At 41.0% G+C, this 21,601-nt stretch overlaps 1 protein-coding gene and 1 pseudogene across 1 annotated transcript in view; one reads left to right on the top strand and one right to left on the bottom strand.

Moving 5' to 3' along the window:
* Window positions 1-11,481, top strand: part of LPAR3 (lysophosphatidic acid receptor 3) — a 52,945-nt gene extending 41,464 nt beyond the window's left edge. The window contains exon 2 of the mRNA XM_068538046.1: window positions 11,150-11,481. Coding sequence (XP_068394147.1) covers window positions 11,150-11,481 — 332 coding nt within the window. The remainder of the gene's footprint in view (window positions 1-11,149) is intronic.
* LOC137761140 (PC4 and SFRS1-interacting protein pseudogene) lies at window positions 857-2,033 on the bottom strand (annotated as a pseudogene).
* Window positions 11,482-21,601: the final 10,120 nt, after the last annotated feature.

Raw genomic sequence — 21,601 nt, 5'->3', positions numbered from 1 at the left:
TGAACATATTTAAAATATATCCTCTTGTTTGATGAAATGAGTAGCCCGTGTGCCAAAGTGAGACTATTCTGTGTGAGTGATTGCTTTTATCGCTATGGATGTTTTATTTATGTGCCACTCACATGTCAGGTTTTCTTTTTAATTGTATGTGTGAATTTTTAAAGAGAGGAAAATAAGGCTAACTAGATGGAATAGAAAAGTATGAGTCTTAAAGAACAGGAGTCATACAACTTGAGGTCTGAATCTTCTATACATCTTGTCTGTCACCTAAACCCCAAGAACTATCTTAAAAAAAACTTTATTTTAAAATTTTGGTTACAGTTTCATTTTTGTTTTCTTAACAAGTCTACTGTTTAATCTCTCAGGATTAAAAAACAATTATTAATCTTCTAAAGAACTGAACAACAAAAGAATGTCAGGGGAAGGGCACAACTGCCCCATTCTCTGGGGGTATAGTAGCTACTCCAGTTTAACACCTAGCTTCAAAACAAAATGAATTTTTATATTTTCTAAATGAAATAATGTACAACCACCATCTTCATCTGAGCTTATTATAACTTTCAAACACAAAGCTTCATTTTAAGCTTGGTAAAAATCTTTTAACAGGAATGATGGCCGACCTTAATATGTAGTGTGTATCTTACAGGAAATGTTTTTTAACAATCATAACACAGTAATAATGCCATTAATGAAGTCCTCAATTTAGAATCTGGAACATTCTTCCATCAAGGGGGGGGAGGGGGAAATTCAGTCCAATGAGTCTGTCTCAAGATCTTCATCTCTTGTTTGCTCCACTTGTATTCTCTTTTCAGTAACTGGATTAATGCTTCGAGCCCAAAATGAGATATATTTTTTATTACTGTAGATTACATGTTGTTTGGTGCTCAGTTTCCATTTGTTCCTCTTGCTTGCGTTTTCTATCTGCTGCTTCTTTCTCATGTTGGCCTTTCAGCATATTCGTTCTATGAGCAGTCTGAAAGTTTCTTCCACCTTTTCTCTTCTTTTCACCTTCTTGATCATCTCCTTCCTCTTCAGAATCAGAGGTTGATGTAAGCCCTGTTTTAGCTAAATTTTTCCGTTTTGATTCAACTTCTTTTTTCCCCTCTTTTTTATCTGGCTCTTTTCTTGGCTTATCTTCTTCCTTCTGGCCCTCTTCATCCTTTTAAAGCTGCTTTTTAGGTTGTTTTTCCTCTTGCCCTTTTTTCTTACTTTTGTCTTCTTCAGTTACCATGTCACTCTCCGAAGGACAGGGCTGTTTTACCATTTTGGGTCTGCCTCTTGGTTTTGGAATCTTGACTTCTGTAGCTGCAGGTCGTCCTCTTTTAGGACTCACTTTTAGATTAACAGATGCTGTTGCTGTAGTCACTACTCCTGCCTCCTCGGTTTCTACTTGTTTTTCTGCCTTTCTCTTTCTCCCTCTTCTGGCAGCTTTTGGAGTGGTTATGTCAACTGCTTTAGTCACATCCTCGTTGCTGGCTTTTTCTTCATGGTCAGTATCTTCTTTTGAAACACTAGTTTCTTTTTCTTCAACTTCAACATCAGATGACGCATTTGATTGTTTAGTTGATGCCTGTTGACTTGAAAATTTCGCTTTCGGATTGTTATCTATCTCCCATAAACCTTCATTAAAGCCTTTTCGCTTATTTGGTTTGCCGTACTTTTCCTTATTTTCTGAGTAAGGAAATATGTCCTTTGGGCCTAAAAAAGCAGTCTCATGAGTTCCAAAAAAGAAAATGGGTAGTTTGTTTGTGGGTGGTTTTACAGCTCCATCAGGAACTTCATCTACTCGAGCTGGCCAATGAGGATAACCTTTCATCTTGGCGAAGATGAGGTCCCCAGGTTTGAAATCGCGAGTCATGTTTCAGGGGCGAGGCCGGGGGTCCGAGCACAGGGAGGAGGTGTGGCGGTGCGGACTGCGAGGGGATGCGGGAGGGCGGACGGCAGCCGAGGCTCCCGCGGCGGCGGGAGGGGGAGGATGCCTCGGGGTGTCCCGACGCGCCTGCCGGGGCCGCGGGCGCTGAGGCTGCGGTGGCCGGCCGGCCGCCTCTGCCCGCGTCCACGCAAGCCACCCGCGCCACCAGCTGCCGCAGAGGCGTCTCAACGGCTCCGAATAGCAATCGCCGCCGCCGCTGCCGCCGCCGTCGCTGCGCTAAGAACTATCTTAAATACATTGCAGTGAGGGGCCCTTCTCCCATATGGACTGGTATTCTTTCCTATAATGAGTATATCTTCTTTCATATAATGTAGCCATGAGGTGTTAACCAGAGTATTGTTTGAAATATTTTGAAAACTTCCAAATAAGGGGGGTGGTGGTTGTAGATTATTTCAGCATAATATTGACGAGGGAGTTTGAAAGATTTTTAATTTCACTTGTCACCAATATTTTCAGTTGTAATTGTCTCTTCTAAAGTGTTAGACATTCCTTAACTTGATGTTTCTGATTACCTTAAATTGCAGTCATTAAATATCATTTCAGTACTTAATTGAATATTCTAGTGTATGATTCACTATACTTTAGAAACTTGTATTGAATTCATGATACTGGTTTTTGAGTACAGCAGTGAAACTAGTTGAATTACTAGAGGAAAGCTCAGTGGTAATCTAATTGGACTACTAGTGAGTCTCTTAAACAGGTACAGAAAGAACATAGAATATCATTAAAATAAAAAAATAATTGCTTCTTATCAACATAACTGACCTATCACGTGGCACTAGAAGGATGTTATATTTGTTATTCAAATGTAATCAACTGGAAGACATTCACTCTTAGTGGCTGGCACATGGCAGGTGGTTGCCTAGTAAGTATTTATTAATGAAAGAACATATGGCTTCAGTTCCACCTACTGCCGATGACTCCCAAGTTAACATTTCAATTTGGAGCTCTCAGAGTTCTGACCCACATTTCTGGCTGCCTTCTACTCGTCTATGCCTGGAGGAGCCACAGATATTCTAAGTGCTCGATGCCTAAAACTGAATCACCATCTCTTCCTTCTAAACCTGTCGCTCCTCTCTCTCCCACTTGGTTATCAGAATCCCATGCTACCCAGTCACCCTGGATTCTTTCCTCTCCCTCACTTCCTAGATCCAGTTGTTTATACATCAAGTCTTACAGGTTTTCCTCCTTACCACCTCGCTGACCTGGCTACATTTCTCCAACTTCAACAGATCCTTAGACTTTCCACCTGAATTTTAGCTGGTCTTCAGAGGTGTCTCCATGCCTAGGTCAGTGGTCCTATACTTCACCCTACTAAAGCATTCCTCAGGGAGCTGGTTAAAACCGGAGATGCCCAGATCGTACCTCCATCAGTTTCTCATTTGGTAGGTCTGGGTGGGACCCAGAAATCTGAATTTCAAGCAGTCAGCCCAGGTGATTCTGATGCAGGGGGAGCGTCACATACCTCCATTCCATCCTGAGCACTCAGACACAGCTTTGCTTTAAAATATAAGACTTATCCATGCTCTTGATTAAAAATCTTCAAACAACTACCATTCTACAGTGGTCATTTTCAAACCTAGGTCAGCGAGGTTCCCAGGGGTTCCTCAGAGGTGCCTCAGTGTACGTATGTGTAGGGGGGCGGGGGGAGCACTGTAGTGTGAAGATGGGAATGAATTCTCCATGAAGATCTTTAGTCAACTCCCCCCACCCCTTCTCCTTCTTTAGTCAGAGCAGAACGGATATTTATTGAAGTTTAACAAGAGATTTTCTTTGGGAAGTCATCCTCTACTTAAAAAAAAAAAATAATGATCTATAGAAGTAGGTTTCAATTTTTATTTTTTAATCAGGACCCCACAGTGAGAAATAATGTACATTCTCTATCATGGCCCAATACATACACATATTTTTGTGTGTAATTGAAACAAGTTTCATGAAACATACCATTACTCTACTTGATGTATCCTGATGTTTTCTGTTCTATTTTATTTTTTAGAAAATTGCTGGTTGCAACCTACTAAATTGATTTCACAAGCCACTGATGAGTTGCAACCTACTAAATTGATTTCACAAGCCACTGATGAGTTGCAACTGAGCCTGAAAAAAACCTCAGCTCTTAACCTTTCTCATTAGGTTTCCTTTATGAACCGTGGAACCTAGAAATATTTTCTTACTCCTCCCATCATGCTGTATGACTCATACCATTCTAGGTGCTTGGGAGAGAGGTTAATTCATTACATACCATGGATACCTGAGGGCATTCACCTGATGAACTCCCGGTTGAAAAAGGCTTATGGGGTGTGATCTATACAATAAATCCAAACTCCTGAGAACTGCCCACAGGGCCCTTCCAGGTCTGACCCATGTTCATCTTTCAGAATTCATCTTACTTCCCTAGTCACCTTCCTGGGTTAAAACCATCCTAAACTGTTTGGAATTCCCCAAGTACATCATGCTATTTCTCACCTCTGCACAGTCATTCTTGACCTTCAATACTCAGCTCAACTGAGTGTCATTCCACCTGGCACCTTCCTGGATAGTAATCAGAATCATCGCATCCTGTCAGTGCCCGAAGGGCAGGACAGCACACTGTTTGCATCAGCAAGTGCTGCAGCTAATGCGTTACCTGGCCCCGTGTGGGCTCTTAATAAACTTCAGTTATGTTCAATGGACTCATCTTCTCTGCTACTGAGTATGGAGCTCTATACTTCATGCTGAGGACACAGACAGGTATGAGGCACAGCCTACATGCTTAGGAAGCTTGCAACAGGCCCGAGAGACAGGACGTATGTATTAAAAACTACCTTAGAATAGCACAACGCTCAAGAGTTTGCATGGGGGAATCAGGCCTGGGTTCAAATTCTGACTCTTCTTTTTGTTGGCTTCTGACTAAACCTAGGACAAACTCTTGAGCTGTTCTGAAGTTCAAATTCATCATATGTGAGACGGAAAATAAGAGTGGCAACTTCACAGGGCCATGAGTTTTAAACAATGGGTGTATGTAAAGCTCTAAGCACACTGCCCAGCCCAGAGCTCTTGGGAAATGTTGGAGTGGAATTAAGCAGGTAATATGCCCAGTGCCATGTGGATGTTGTAGGTGGAAAATGCCACAGGAGTTGAGAGGAGGGAATGGTCACTGTGGGTTGGACATATGGGAAAGGTCCAGTGGAGGAGCTAAGCTTAGAATGAAAAGTAGACCTTAGATTAGGAGCCAGGAAGGCATTCCTGGCAGGGCGAACCAGAGCGCCAACCAAGGCCAGTGGAGGACAGTATATGCCTTGCCTGTAGACTAGTTTCCCTGCTAGTGTTTGTACATTTCATTTATGCGTAAGATGTACTCAAACATTCTTTCCAAATAGAAGCTGAAGGTATTGATCTGAAGGTGATTTTCTTGTTCTAAAGAATTCTGCCCCCTTTCTCTTTTCCATGACTTTTTTGCCAAGTGTGTATGGAGTCTACAATTTTGCTGACAGGATCAGCTTGATTAAACCATTTTGGTCAGCATAGAAAAATGGTTTGTAAAACTGGCCATGCATCATAATCACCCAGGGAACGTTTTAGTCCTACAGATTTCCATGTACCACCCCAGAGAGTCTGACCATTGGCTCTGATCTAGGACCAGGGGATCTGCATTATTAAAAAGCTCCTCTGAGAATTTGGTGGCCAGCCAGCTTTGGGAACTGCTAGCTCAGAGGATTCATCTTAATCAGTTTTTAGCCATACTGTCTGATAATGGTGTCTGGGAAACCAATACGTCGAATTTGTTTGAATTTTATGGGGAGTTGAAACTCATAGTTTGTAGAATTTAGCAGTTTTCTACTTGGAAAAGAGTTCAGAAGCCACTTAACCCTCTCTCTCTCATTTAGGAAAAATCTCTTCCCTTTGTACATCTCAGGATGATCTGGGCAAAGTAAATACCCTGGCTAAGGGAGGCTCTCTGTCTGCCGAACAACAAATTCCTCTCCTAATAGTTTCATTTTCTTAAAAAGAAGTCTTACATTCAAATTCTGCCTTTTGGTACTTTTCCATTTGTCTCAGGGTGACCTTCACGATAAGTCATGCTTCTCTCTATGTGATGGCCCTTCAGGTCTTTGGGGACAGTTAACATAATGTGGTTTTCCTTTGCCTTTTCTTTTCCAAGAGAAACATGCTTGATTTCTTCCATCAGTTCCCTGATAGATACCTTTAGATCTGCTCCTATTTGTTAATGCCTGATTTAGGGGGGGAAAAAAATGATCCAGGCTTGGCATATGTCTCTTTGAAAGCCTTGTTTGGTCCCAGCTGTCTTGGTCTGAGCATTGAGTTTAAATACTCAAAAAACATTCATCTTAGTTTTTTCCTCTAGAATTTTTGGGAAATTGATAAGGGACTGAGTGATATATATTTCTCAGGATGTACCCTCTGCCCCTCTTTTAAGAACTGGGACAGACAGAAACATTTGTATGTTTCTGACATCTCCCACATTCTCCAAGAATTCTCCAAAAAGACGGATTCCCAAGGCCAAAACCATTCCTGACATTTTCTTCTCTTTTAAGTGTTTTTGGGGACCTCATATCTGCTGCTGCTGACATACAGTAAAAACCCCCAAGGAATGAGCTGTTTAGATAAGCTGTGCCCCCGCTCTGAGATGTGTTTGGAGGTAGAGCTTGGCCGCCGGTGGAGGAGTTGGGGAGCTGCAGTTTCCCAGGGTCCCTGCTTGGAGTGCAATCATCACCTCAGACAGCACCACTGAAGCACCCATCAGCAGCGCAGCGTGTGGAGGCTGTTCTGTCAGAGACTTGCCTGTTGTTGTTATTGGAAACAGTGTAAAGAAAAGGTCAGAAGATTTTTTTTAAAAAATAAATTTATTTTATTTATTTATTTTTGGCTGCGTTGGGTCTTCGTTGCTGCGCATGGGCTTTCTCTGGTTGTGGCGAGCGGGGGCTACTCTTCGTTGTGGTGCGTGGGCTTCTCATTGCAGTGGCTTCTCTTGTTGCAGAGCACGGGCTCTAGGCACGTGGGCTCAGTAGTTGTGGCTCACGGGCTCAGTAGTTGTGGCTCGCGGGCTCTAGAGCACAGGCTCAGTAGTTGTGGCGCACGGGCGTAGTTGCTCAGCGGCACGTGGGATCTTCTCAGACCAGGGCTTGAACCTGTGTCCCCTGCATTGGCAGGCGGATTCTTAACCACTGCGCCACCAGGGAAGCCCCAGGTCAGCAGATTTTTGTTGCTCTTCTTACCTGTATTTTTGTTGAAATTCTTTCTCCTTTCTTTCCTCCCTTTCCCTTCCTTCCTTCTTTCCTTCATCTTTTTTGCTTCCTCCCTCCCTCCCTCCCTCCCTTCCTTCCTTCCTTCCTTTGCCAGAAATTCTTTCTGTTAGCAAAGCAAAGAATGACTTGGTTGTGATATACTGTATGCAGTTTCACAGTCAGATATGATATTCTACGAATGAGACTTTAAAGGTCAGAAGTACCCTCCCCCCTTCCCCATCACTTACTTTAGAAATAATATCCTTTGCAGCTCACTGCTGAGCAGCCTAGCACGAGAACAGGAGCACAGGCTCTGGGGCCAGGCTGCCTGTTCAAATCCTGGCCCTTCCACTTATCATGGCTTTGAGCAGGTTACCAATTTCTCTGTGGTTCACTTTCCTCAGGTTTAAAATGAGGGTTTTATATATATAAATGAGGGTTTTATATATATATATACATATATATGTATATATATATATGTGTATATATATATATATATATATATATATATATATATATATATATATATGTAATAGTACCTATTTCCAAGGGTTGCTATGAGGATTAAATGGTTAATTCATATAAAATGCTTACAACAGTGCCTGGTATATAACCATTGCTCAGTGAAAAGTGTGTCAGTGTTGACTGAATGAATTATTTTATGAAATTCAATGCAAAAGGAAAATGTATGTGAAGTACCACATTATGACAAACAGGGCATCAATTTGAAGATTTATTTAGAGTGTTTAGGTCCCCTGATTAATCCAAACTAGAGTTTTATACTAGGGAAAAAAGCTTTAATGATTTTTAAAAATCCAATTTTAAAAACAGTCTTTAGGAAAACATATTGGCAATTTACTTTTATCCTTTTTTCTGATGTGTGCGTGTGAAATATATCATTCAAACAAAATTATATAAGATATATATACAGTTTAAAGAATAACACTTAAAAGAATATTAAAAATGTAAAACACCTGTGTACTTGCCACCCAATTTAATAGAACATTATCAGTGTGTTTAGAACCTCCTTTGTGCCCTATCCTGGTGGCCCCTTCTCTCCTGTAGAAATAACCATATTATAAATTTCATGTTAATCATCTTGCTTTTCTTCATGGTTTTATCACGTATGGTTATAATGTTAGACATCAAATTATTTAGATTCACTTTTTTAACTATACAATTAACATTGATTTTGATTATTAGTATACCATTGACCCTTGAACAACAGGGGTTTGAACTGAGCGGGTCCATTTATGTGCAGATTCTTTTCAGTAAATACATGCTACAGTGCTACATAATCTGATCTGAGGTTGGTTGTATCTACAGATGTGGAATCATAGATACGAGGGCCAAATGTAAAGTTATATACGGATTTTCGATTGTGCAGGGCCCCTAACCCCTGTGTTGTTCAAGGGTCAACTTATCTGGATTCATTTCCAGCATCTTAATTTTTTCTTTATCCCATTTTTCTATGTTTTCCCCCTTTTTTTTTTTCCTTTCCTTTACTTGCATCCTTCCCCCTCCATTGGTTTGGAAGTTATATACACTATTAAATTTTGACATGCATATTTAACTAAGTATAAAGTTTATCAATATTTCTCCCTCCTACCCATTAACACAAAAACCTTGGAACACTCCCACTAGGATTTCTTTGGAATTCTGCAATCTCACACAGAAAGGACTCTTCATATCAAAGTTGGTAGCTACAGCTTTTGATGTCTGCTTTGTTTAGTTTTTCCCTCCTGACAACATAGTAACCCTGTCTCAGAAATGGCAGAGAGAACAAAAGTGTTACTGTTATGGGAAATACAGACCATTGGAGCTGGATGCAGCCTTAAAGGTTATCTGAATTAGTGTTTTTCAAACTTTTTGACTAATCCCAACAGTCAAAAATAATATTTTATTTTATAAGCAATGCACACATAAATATAGTATATAAAACTGAAACAAAAGTTTCATGAAACAATACTTCTCTTGGTCTGTGTAATATACTCTGAGCTATTCCATTCCATTTGCATTTCCATTCTTTCATTAAAAAAAAAAAAGAAACTTTTCCAAATTCATTAAATTGATTGCATACTCACTAAGGTGCCTTGGCCCACAGTTTGAAAAACCCAGAACTTGCCTAACATCCTCAGTTTACAGTTTAGGAAGATGAAGCCCAGACCGATGACATGGATCTCCCAGAGTCGTACAGTAAGTGAAGAATTAGGACCCAAATCCCTGATATTTTATCTCTAAGTTCACTTCTTTCTTCACGTATGTCAGCCAAACCAAAAATAATACAGGATGGAGAAAAAAGGGAGCCATTAGAGAGCTGTAGTTATGAAATGGGAAATGAAACCCCCTGAGAACTCCTGCACATCTACTTTTGGCAGATGTCTTTGACAAAGCATCTCATGATAACCACTGCTGAGTGAACCCAACACGGGATTAGACACCACTTTTCATTACCTCTCACTCTTAACAACCACTTTGTAAGTCGGGATCATTATCCTTATTAAATAAGGGAACGGAGGCTCAGAAGAGTAATTTGCCTTACTAGCAGCGTGTAAGGTGAGGAGCTGGGCGTAGCTGTCTGACCCCACAGCTCACGGAGTTTCATGGCCTCATACTGCCTCTTTATAATTCGTGACTTGACTTGCTTATTATTATATCTCTCAGAAGGAAGATAAAGCACCAAGAGGAATACTGTCCAGGTCTGACTCTAACCAGGAAGAGTAACTAGTTGGTGATAATGGTTCACAGACTTGCTTGTTCGTTCTCTCTCTCCCATTCGCACTTTTGTTCCCACACCGCATGGTCTTCGCCTCATTCACTGTCTAGTACAGTTCTTGGCACATTGAAACCTCACAGTGACTATTTGTTCAGTGGATAAGTAAGGGCCTTCAGAAATCATAAGGACTTTGGGAGAAGGAAACCACGTCCCAGTATGGAGGCAGGTCCCGTCGTGGCCCAGTGTACAGCCTGTGGAGGAAGACTGCCTAGGTTCAAAATTCAATGTCCCTTACAAGCTATTTGCCTGTAAGCAAGTTACTGAACTTCTCTTGTGCCTCAGTTTCCTGAGGATGATAATGATGTCTATTTCAGAGTGTGGTTCTGTGAGTTAATAAAGGGAAGCATTGATGTGTTAGCTGTCATCGTTATCTGATGTTACCATGACTAAGTAGGGAAATATTGAACATATGTCTCATATTTTAGGAAAAACATACCAGAAAGTTTGAGGTAAGCTAAGTATGATCATATGGGTAGAGACTCAGAACAGACCCCCCCTTCATGTGCCATTGGTGCTAAAATTATGCTAAATAAATAAATGTGCTAATAAAAAGCACATCTCTATCTCATCATGAAAGAGAAAGATTTATTTCTGACAAAAATATCTCAGCCTAGAACAGATTATTAGGCAGATGGCCTATGAATACGTCAAAAAGAATTTAGTGCTTACTCAGCATCAACATGGATTTGTAAAGAATACAGTTTTTGAGCAGGTGACTTGATTAAAAGACTAGGAGACTCCCATAGATGCAATGCGTCATATTTTCAGGAAAGCATTTGGAACGTCTGATTTGGAGAACAGCAGAGTGCAGGGTTAAGTGTGTGAGGCTTCCTTCCCCACGTAGACCCTGGGATTTGGCCTCAGTCTTCTCACCTGCAGAGTGTGGATAATGACCGCACAGCCTCCTAGTGTGATTCGGAGAACAAACAGAAATAAGGTCTGTGTTGTGCTCAATAAGTAAGAGATAAATGTAGGCCCCTAATTACGGTACCTGGGTTAAGCAGATAAGAAGGTGAAGTGGAACGTGGTTAATAGCCTGTTTGCTTCTAACAAGCCCAGTCTCAAATGCTCAAAGGAAGGCTGGAAGTTTGCTTTGCAGTTGTCAGAACAAATCCTCAAGGTCCCTTGACACCACTGACCGAAGACCGGGCGAGAAGAAACCCAAATAATTAGCCTGAGGTCTGAGTGCCTGTTGCTTCCTCTCTCTCCCTCCAGGGGCCTTTGTCGTGTGCTGGACACCAGGTCTGGTGGTTCTGCTGCTCGACGGCCTGAACTGCACGTGGTGCAACGTGCAGCATGTGAAAAGGTGGTTCCTGCTGCTGGCGCTGCTCAACTCCGTCATGAACCCCATCATCTACTCCTACAAGGATGAGGACATGTACAGCACCATGAAGAGGATGCTCTGCTGCTTCTCGCAGGAGAAGCACCCGGAGCGGCGGCCCTCCCACATCCCCTCCATGGTCCTCAGCCGGAGCGACACGGGGGGCAGCCAGTCTATGGAGGATAATAGCGACCGAGGCCAGGTCTGCAACAAGAGCAGCTCCTAGGCTGCAACGCCCCTCTGCCTGGCCCAGCCTCCTCTGGGAGAACTGTTCAGAATGGTTACCTGTCTCCAACTAAGCCCACGTACAGTGTTATGTGAGCTCTGAATGAGTCACCGGGAAATTTTTTTACAAATTGTTTTTCATCATTTAAAAGCATGGGCAGGAAAGAGAGGACACGATGCATTTAGAGAAAACGCACAGAAAGAGGGAAGGCAGCGCCGTGGATTCCTGCCTGACATCCCGTGAACCCCTTGGAGCATCGCCCACCAGGCCGTGCATCCTGGGCTCTGCCGCCATCTTGTAGTCATTCTCTCTGTGTTTCCAAAGGATGCTGTTAAAGGGCTTAGGCCAAAATAAATAAAAATGTTACTTGAGCCACCTTATGTAGCTGCTTGGAAAACCTATGTAGTTCTTTCTGCATACATTTGAAATTTTAAAAAATGCTTCAGCAGTGATGTTTTTCTCCTCAAACAAATCATGGCCAGTAGCTAGGTGTTCAATAGGAATCTCAGAATAACAAATCAGTCAGGGCTCCGGATTAATTAACTTGATTTTTAACTGAAAGAACATTCTGAGGAAAAAGGTTTACTTTGAAGTAATAACAAAAAAGGTAAATGTTAAAAACTCTTCTTGCAGGAAAAAAAAAAAAAAAAAGAGGCCTTGATGTGGTCCTCTCAGTGTGCGTGCGTGTGTATACACACCTGTATATTTACACACTTCAAATTTGTATTTAAAGACATCACAGACAGTGATGGTGAAATAAATTCACTGACCACCTAGACTTTCCAGTCTAGGACTACAGTTGTAGAAATGACCTGTTGTGCTCTAAAATAGAAAGAGGTGATTTGTTTGAAAACAGACATTCAGCAGGGTAAAAAAGTATATTAGCATGCGGGCTGAGTTCCTTGCATATAGGATCAAACATGAGCTCAAATGAGTCTTCCTATCCAGTTCCTTCCATGCCACTGGTGACTTGTCAGATTTAGTATTTAGAATAATTTTCACACCTCATATTTTACCCACAATTATTGACATGTTTCCACTACTTGTTTTACTTGTGGACTGAATTTTGATCTGGGTTCTATTTAAAAGTTTTCTCCTTCAAAGACCTAAGCAGGCAACATGAAAGACAAGTCAGTAAGAAAAAAAATAAGTTTTATATACATAGGCTACTGACCAGAGTTTTCTATGTAAAGCATATAGAATATCTTCTGATTCTAAAATGAGAATAACTTCAAGGCAGATATTATAGTATTTATGTAGTTTGCAAAAGAAGTTTACATTTTTTTTTGCTATTGTGGTGTAACATTTATGTGCAAGAACTACTTGTAATAAAAGGATTTGAGAAGTCATGCTTTTAGATATAATGGCCTAAAATAGAGAGTAGTATGATTTGAAGGTATAGATTTCACAAACTGTGTAGTCAGTGGGTCTATCTGAAGCTTATACCAAAGCTACCTATAAAATAAAATAAAAAAAGAGGATCTGTTTTCTGTTGTTGGAGGTGCATTATTACCTTGTGTATTTTCTAAGTAAAAATATAGTTTGTGGTAACTATAGCACATGTTTCTGTTGCAGAAGAAAAATCAGATTTGCCAGGAAGTACATACTCTCAGTGTTTTATGTAAGCGTTTTGAATCTACAGCTGGGCAAATGGTGGAGAATTGAGATTGAATTTCCATCCCTGAATAGCTACTAAGGGATCTTTAAAGGTTTTATTTTGAGCAAAGCACCATTTTTAGTACCCTGCAGCAGAGTGTCATGTTCAGAATGGTGTCTGGAGGGGATCCAACTGTGGAGACTCGGGGTGGAAATATATAGCTTTTGTTTTTATGCACACACATATCTCAGCACTGGTGCAAGAGTAGAGGAGTCACGTATATTTGCAGATGACAAGTGCCAGCCATCACAGGGCTCACCAAGAACACAGCAAACCCATCTCTTAGTTGGGAAAAAAAAACAAGGAAAGAATGTTCCTATTCAAATCCTAGGACCCCGAGTTTATCTGCAAGTCATTGTGATGATGGTGCTACAAACTTGATCTAGACCTTTTCAGACCGGCCCTTGACTCAAAGCATGGGCTGCTCCTGAGCCAAGCAAGATTTCATTTTCTCCTTAGATTTGTAGCACTGTCCAAGGTGTTCTGTTAAATCTATGTGGGTGAGAGAATTTAGTCCTTCATGAAGACTGCCTGCTTGGAAAGAGAGAATTTTTTGGAAGTAAACTGAAGTTTCTTGGTGAATTTTTTTTTTTAAGTGACTGGTAGACTTGAGGCCATAATGTAACTTTTAGAAGCCCTAAGCACTGAAATGATTATGCCTCCATTTGTGTAATTCCAAATAAAAACAGTACTTAACCATAGAACAAATGTAAGCCTTGAACAAAACTCTAACTTCCTTCACAGTTAGCACTTTGATGCTTTTTATAAATGTTGACAATCAAAATTTAGCAGTTTCGATGCCCCTGCTGCCCTGGCACCCTGAGTTTGGATGGCCCAGGATCAGGGCCTGGGAAGGCCCAGCAACAGCAGCATCAGGCAGTGGGGGGACCGGGGTGGCATGGGGGGCGCAGCTCTTTTCATCTGCTGGTGCTGCCCCACATAGACTACAAGGCATGCCATGCCCCGTGCTTGTAGACTAACCGTAGGAGGTTGAGAGTGTTTTGTTCTTATTAGCTCATCAATGCTCTAATCATTCAGGGAGTGGGGGCAATAAGAATGCTTGGCCCTCTTTTAATTGATTGACTAGGCATAATGAAGGCAAGCCCCATGAAGGCATTCATGAAGGTGACTTAACGACAAACTCAAGCCCTGTTAGAACCTGCAGTGAAAGTAACCAGAGCGTTGTTCTACACCATGATGCATCTCACGGCATACTAAAAAGAATTTAAAACACACAAAAACAGATCTGACTTCTGGGATGTTTACCAGAGAATTCTATCCCCTTGGTGGACCACTGAATGTGAGCTTAAATTGGAAACTCCTAGAGCTCCTTCCAACTTTACACACTGTCTTTCAGGCATAGGAGTTGGGGTTAGAATCACTTAAAGACACGAAGGAGCTTTAAGAGAAGATGCATTTTGTGAAGGATGCCCTCCTGAACACATCACATAATTTACAATACTCATAATGTAAGACTGGTTCACAGAGGAGTAAACATTAGGATGGGAGATGCTGTTGCTGTAGGGTTGTTTTGTTTTTTTTTTTTTGGCCCTAATCCTCTATCTATTTTTACATCATTCTCTCTAGTGCCTTTTAGAGTGTGCTCTCTCCTAAATAAATAGATGGTAAAGTTTTCATGGCAGTGGTTAAGGGTTCAGAGTATTTTATTATATATAACTTCTGAGCTAAAGGTTTATGGTGCAAACAATAGTACAGTGGTCACTAAAATCACATGGGGAGATTCCGGTACACGTGAATAAGAGGGTGGGTCATGTTATGCTATATATATAATGCAGTACCTCTGCATGTCAATCCATGAACATGGTTTGCAATTTACTGGGTCAGCCAATTTTGGAATTTGCAGTTCTTGCCAGCTTTTTAGAGAGTTGCAACTTTATAAAAAATTTTCTGTATTAACAGCTTCCAGTTTACATAATTCAAATTTCCACAAGCTGCATCTGTATTGTATTTGTTACTGAGATTAGCACTTACACATTCTTTGTTAGTCGTAAGGTCGTATTGAAGAAAAGGGAGTGGCACCTGTCAGAAGTCCATGTTACATCTTTGTGCATATTAGAAAACACTGTCCCTTCCTCAAGACACTTTACCTGCATCTATTGGAAAGCATCTAATACATTTTGTATTAGAACTTTTGTTAGAACTTTACTACTACTTGTCAGACAACTGTCCTAACACATATGAATGTTCACAGTATGATTGGCACACATAGAGTTGTTCAATTCACCACTCACCCAAATGTAATGACAACCATCTTAAAGAAAGCACAAGATTGAAATTCAGAATACCTAGGTTCTGAGTTCTGTTCTGTTCTGTCCTAAACTATGTATGAAATTCTAGATATGATTGCTGATCTCCTAAATGATAAGCTTAAATGATCTGTAAGGGCCTTTTCAGCTCCAAAATTCTGTCATTCTATACATCAGCTCCCAGATGTGAACCATGGAAAGAACCCCAAGTCTTTGGATTCGTTGGGTTTTACTCCTTGCATAGGGATTTCAAATAAAAGGAGCTCTGTTTTTATTTATTGCAGTGGTTCTCAAGCTTTAGTGTGCGTAAGGATCACCTAGGGGAGACCATTTAAAATCTATGAGATTGAGGCAGGTGTGAAATGTGTAACTGTAAACCCATCATCAATACGAGAAGGAATTTCTGGAATACAATGGAACTGCTAATCAAAATGGAGAACCTAAGAGACTTGAAGATCTGCTTATGTGTGCTAAAGTGAACTTAAATTCAAAGTGTGTGAGTCAATGTTTACTCCATCAAGGCAAATGGGAACCCACAAATTTACTTTTACATGTAATTTAACCAAAATCTTTGAATAGTCCCTAGGTGCTAGGGAACAAACAAGCAAAAAGTCCCTGCCATTAAAAGAATGAACAAAATCATAAATTAAACATACACACAAGTAATTGAAGGGAAATAAAATGAAAGGGAGCTGAAAATATTAAGGATGGACATATGTGGAGGTAGCCATCCTCCAGATATCACTTGGAACATTGTTTGATATTGGTGTTGTATTTTTTAGATCCGGCCTCTGTAATATAATCCTTAATATAGAATTCTCCAAGACCTAGGGGAAGAAAAAGAAATCACATAAAGGGGCTACTCTGGGGGTTAAAATCAGTTTACAATTTATGGGTTGGGGATCTGGTACTGATCATCTAAACTAGACTTGTCTTTTCCTTAAGTGGACACCTGACCACAGGTTTATATAAATTAAGAGATGGGATATTTCAGTCAGTCTTCAGTTTGTAAAACAGAAACCGCTCTGGGTACTTGAAGCAGGAAGGTATTTAAAATAGGCAATTAGGTGCTTATAAAATAGTTGGAAAGGCTAGAGGAGCAAAGGTGAGGGAAGCCCATTGTTAGCTCTCAGGTTTGCAGCTAACCTGTAGGGAATTATTGCCACACAGGTCAGGAACTTGTGGAAGCTGCTTCCTGAGGGATACTCAGAGGCCACTGCAAAATCTAACATCTGCTGCTAGGGGAAGAATATGGCTTCTGCTTCCCTTCTGCCCTCCTCATCTCTTGTCTTTGGCACTGGCAGAATCTAAACTGGGATATTTGCTGGCTTTGTATTCTGGGAAATAGAATTCCCAGGCTTCCAACCTTTCAGATTCAGGGGAGAGCAGAGAAAGGACCAGCAATCCAGCTGACTGCTGGCAGACAATACAGCAGATGGAAAAAGAAAAAAGGAAGGGAGTGGGTCATCTTGGCTTCTGAGACTTTTGCCTTTCGGAGATATGGGTCCTATTAGTTTATCTTGACTGTGGGTAGAAGATAATATAACTAGTTCTAGAGTAAGGGATGAAAATTCTCTAAAAAGTAAAGTGTTGGTATGTGTAACTTATGGGTTCCCCCTTATAGTATATGGATCTTCTGAAGGCTGAATGGGTAAATAAGACAAAAAAGAACATAAGAGCATGGTTTACTTATTGGCTATTCATTATCCAAACCTGTGATATCAAAACTGAGATTAGAGCACGAGAAATAAAATATGTGGTCACAGTTGATATACAGCCGTGGCAAATTTAGTACTACTTAATCTTTCCTTTAGATTTCCAGATGATGAGAAGAGGACCTTGAAACAATAATGAGTGAGCCAAGGTAGGTGTAAAATGCAGATGTGCAAAGTTATTTAAAAGTCAGAACTGTGTGTTCCATGGCCTTAAAAGATGCAATGGATCAAGCCTTTTCTAGAGCTGAATGGTAATAGATCTAAGTTTCAGAGTTTGTGGTTTTTTGGGGGAAAGTAACACTAAAGTTGCTTCTTTTGATGGAAATAAGGGCCTGATTTATGCATCGTTGTGAGGAAGTTGTAATGTAGGGATTATCTTGATTTTACAAATGAGGAAACTGAAGACCACAAGATTGAATGAGTACTTAAGTGACTGAGTCAGGATCAAACTTAGCGAGCTAAGTTCTTCTTCAGAGGTTCTTCTCTATTGAGAAAATTTTCCTACCACTGTATATAACTTCAGATTTCAAAGAGCCAATGTTTACTAACAATAGGTTAGCCATTTTAGGGACTGAGAACGTTTATGCTCATTGAGCAATTCAACTTCTAAGAATGTATGCTAAAGAAATGATTCTAAGTTAAGAAAAGGTTTATTACACAAAGGTGATCAAAACAACATGATTTATAACACTCAAAACTTCTAAACAATGTAAATATTCAAGCATGTGACAAATGTAAGGCATTGTAGTCAAACACATGGACTCTGGACTCAAATTGCCTGCATTCATATCTCAGCCATTTCACTTACTAGCTCTGTGACTTTGGGCAGTTCCTCTGTGCATTAAGTTTCTCACCTATAAAATGGGGATCAAGAGTCTACCTCCCTCACAGAGTTGTTGTAGATTCAATAAATTATATGTCAAGCATTTAGAACAATGCTGGGCACTGTGTAAGTGCACTGATTGTTATTGATGGAATGCTATTTGGCGATTTTAAGTTATGGGTATGGATAATCTAATAACATTGAAAAATGTGTATGATGTAGGATATGCCAATGGATTGGATATGGCAACAAGAGATTTGTCTTAAGACAACTTCAAGTGTTTTGATCCAAACCACTACAAAAATGGGATTTCTTTTTACACTGGAGAAGGTGGTAGGAGCAGCAGATTTGGGGATGGGTAGGAATCAGGAATTCAGGTTCAGTGTGATACTAGATGTTGCAGAGGTACATGCAGGTGGAGATGTCGAGAAGGCAACTGGAGAAACAAATCTGCTGCTCCGGGAGAGGTCCAGGCTGGAGATATTAATCTTGGAGCCACCAGTGTATGAATAGTATTTATAACCACGAGGCTGGACTAAATCACATGGAGAGTAAGTGTAGATGGATTAACAGATTTGAGAACTGACCCGTGGGCATTTGCAATGTTGGAGGTCAGAGAAATGAGGAGTCAATTGAGGAGACTGAGGAGGGGCAGCCAGTGGTGTAGGGAGAGAACCAAGAGTCAGTGAGACCTGGGGGTGATCAACTGTATCAAATGCTGCGACTTGAGGCTTGAGAAGTGACTGCTGATTTGGCCTTGGAGGTGTTTGGTGACCTGACAAAGCTGTTTCAGTACCTTGGTGGTGAAAGCCCAGTTGGAGGGGGTTCAAGAGAGATTGGGAGGAGAGGAGAGGAGACAAGTGAGGACTGTTTTTTTTTTTTTTTCCAGCCACGCCACGCAGTATGCGGGATCTTAGTTCCCTGACCAGGGATCAAACCCGTGCCCACTTCAGTGGAAGCATGGAGTCTTAACCACTGGACCGCCAGGGAAGTCCCAGGACTAGTTATTTTTAAATTACTGTTTTTATTTCCCTAAAAAGACACCAGAGAAATGGGGCAGTAGCTGGAGAGGTATGTGAGGTTGGCGGGGGGGGGTGGGATTTATTTTCAGATGGGAATTATTACAGCTTATTAGCTGCTGGTGGGAATGCTGCAGTAAAGAGGGAGTAAGTGATGATTCGGGAGAGTCATGGTGATAATTGCTGAAAGGAATGGGCTCCAGGATATAAGTGGAAGTTTTGGCCTTTGACAGCAGTGGGGACATTCCATTCATAGTCAGAGGGGGGAAGGCAAGGTATGCACACAGGGAGCTGGAAGATATGTTGATGGGGGTGTGTTCACTTTTTTTCCTATCTTATCAGTGAGTGAGGGCTTCACATCCTTAGCAGAGAATAAAGATAAGGCAAGAGGAGTTGGAGGTTTGAGTAGAGAAGAGGAGGTGAGAAATCACTGTCCAAGGGAGTAGGCCAGTGAGTGGACCAGGGGATTTAGTAGGGCTGCTGGACCAAGGCCCACCCAGTGAGATTTAAGACCATTCAGAAAGTTCGTGTGTTTCCCTTCAGCCTGACTAGTTGCCTGGCTGCAGTCGTGGTGCAGACAGAGAGTTGAATTGTTTGTCATGTCTGGGCTCCATCCTAACCAATTAGATCAGAATCTCTGGGACTTGGCCCAAGCCGTGGGTACATCCAAAGTGATTGCCATGTGTAGCCAGAGTTCAGATCCATGGATTAAAGCAAGAAGGTGAAGGGAAGGTTCACAGAAGAGCCTGAGATCCAGGACACCCTGCTGTGAAAAAATTCAGCGTCTGTTTAATAACCTAACTCTGGGCTGAAATTTTAACTGAGAAAAGAAGGCAAGATAGGGGAAACTAACATTGATGGAGTACCCATTATGAGTTAGGAATTGTGTTGTGCCCTATATACTTAGTACCCAGAATCAGATAAGAATTAGATAAGAATCTTGGAGATAAGAATTTTAACCTCTACTCTATAGTAAATAAGCTGAGATTTAGACAGGTGATGTGAGTTGCCCTCAGCTCCACTGCTAATAAGTCGTCAAGCCAGGATTTAGGTCCAGAACAAATTTACTCTAAAGTTTTGTGTAAGATTTCGTGGAAGATGTGAGACTTGAGCTGTGTGCTAAAGGAGGAGTATGGTTTTGATTTTGGAGAGGCAAGAAGGCTTCCCAGCTAGAGGGATACTGTGAGAAAAAAGGGCATGGAGTCAAGAAAGAACATGATGATTACAAGGAAAATTCAGGAAGAAAGGCGCCTCCCATGGCCAGGTGGGTTGAAGTAAATGAAGGAACAAATGATTCAACCAACCAACCAAGTGAGGGAGTGTCAGACAGCTGGGCAGCCTGCCAGCATACTTAGGGCCCCAGGAAGTTGCATTGCAGAACTGCTAAGCAAACGTTCCCTGCATTGTTTGTACAATTCATTATTTTTAAGAAATGTTAGCTGTTGGGCTCCACTGAGATGAAAGATGCCCTCTGAGTATAATCTCATTATCATCTGTCACCCTGGCTGGGGAGCTTTATGTGTCTGCAGAATCTTAGAATCTATACTTCTCTAGCTTTAATCTCAGGGTCGATATCCCAACACAGCACTGCTCATAATAAATAGCTAGTAGTAAATGATAAAGTAGGCTACTGTGTTTTATTTTATTTGGCTTTCAAGCCAATCAGTTTTATAGCTGTCTGTTTGAGTGCTGAAAAAGAAATTCTGGAGACAGCAAAGAATCATATGAAAAACTAGAACACACTGACAAAAAGAATCTTTATCTCCGCCGCCTCCCCCATGGAAAGAGGCCCTAGATAGACTGTTGATTATGCATCTAATAAGGCGGCTGCTCACGGAAATGGTCCTTTTGATTGGTTTGCAGAGTAACTATTTTATGCCCCTTTGGCCAGTAATACAGCTTCTCATAGGCACCTGTGTGGTGTACTCGGTGATGACATTGGTTTGCTTGCCTTCTCATAGAGATTTTTTACTTTGAGGATATGAAAAATCATAATTCCTGAAGTGGTAGCAAGAGAAAAAAAGAGAGATATGAAAAATAAAATAGCATCTGTCCTCAATAGTAGTGCTGATTAGAAAGCTGAATTTCTCCTCTCTCTGACTAGTTATTGCTTTTGGAAATATATGTGGTTCAAATAAGGTGGAAAGTATTTTGCCTGCCCTGCGGTGGAAACAAAAGTATAAATGATCCAATCAAAAAGAAGGCAATAAATTCAACATATAAGGCCACACTTAAGTATACTTGTTATGCTCGTCTGACTTTCAGTTTCTGACCAAGAAAGTTTTTTTATTTCAAGTCATTCATTAATGCAACATGCTCTCACTATTCATTCATTCACTGAGCATACTTTCAGAGTATCTACCTTAAAGCAGACAGTGTGCTGGCTACTGAGAAAGATACCGAGGAAAATGAGATTGACTCTAAGCTCAAAAAGAGCTTACATTAGTGACTAAGCCTCTTCCAGTAGATATTTATGGGGCAAGAAAGGGGCTAGAATCGGTGGTTGCCCACACTGTCCAAAATGTATCGCCAGAGTTATACCCAAAAGTGCTGTATGGCTTGCCATTGCACAACGTACGGGCTATGGCATAAAATTCACTGTTGTTATGCAACTAACTGGAATTTTCCTAAGAACCAGT

The sequence above is a fragment of the Eschrichtius robustus genome, chromosome 3 (assembly GCF_028021215.1).
Source record: "Eschrichtius robustus isolate mEscRob2 chromosome 3, mEscRob2.pri, whole genome shotgun sequence".
NCBI classification, from domain to species: Eukaryota; Metazoa; Chordata; class Mammalia; order Artiodactyla; family Eschrichtiidae; genus Eschrichtius; species Eschrichtius robustus.
Note: the sequence above shows the minus strand (reverse complement) of the source record. Positions and strands in the feature narration are given on the sequence as shown.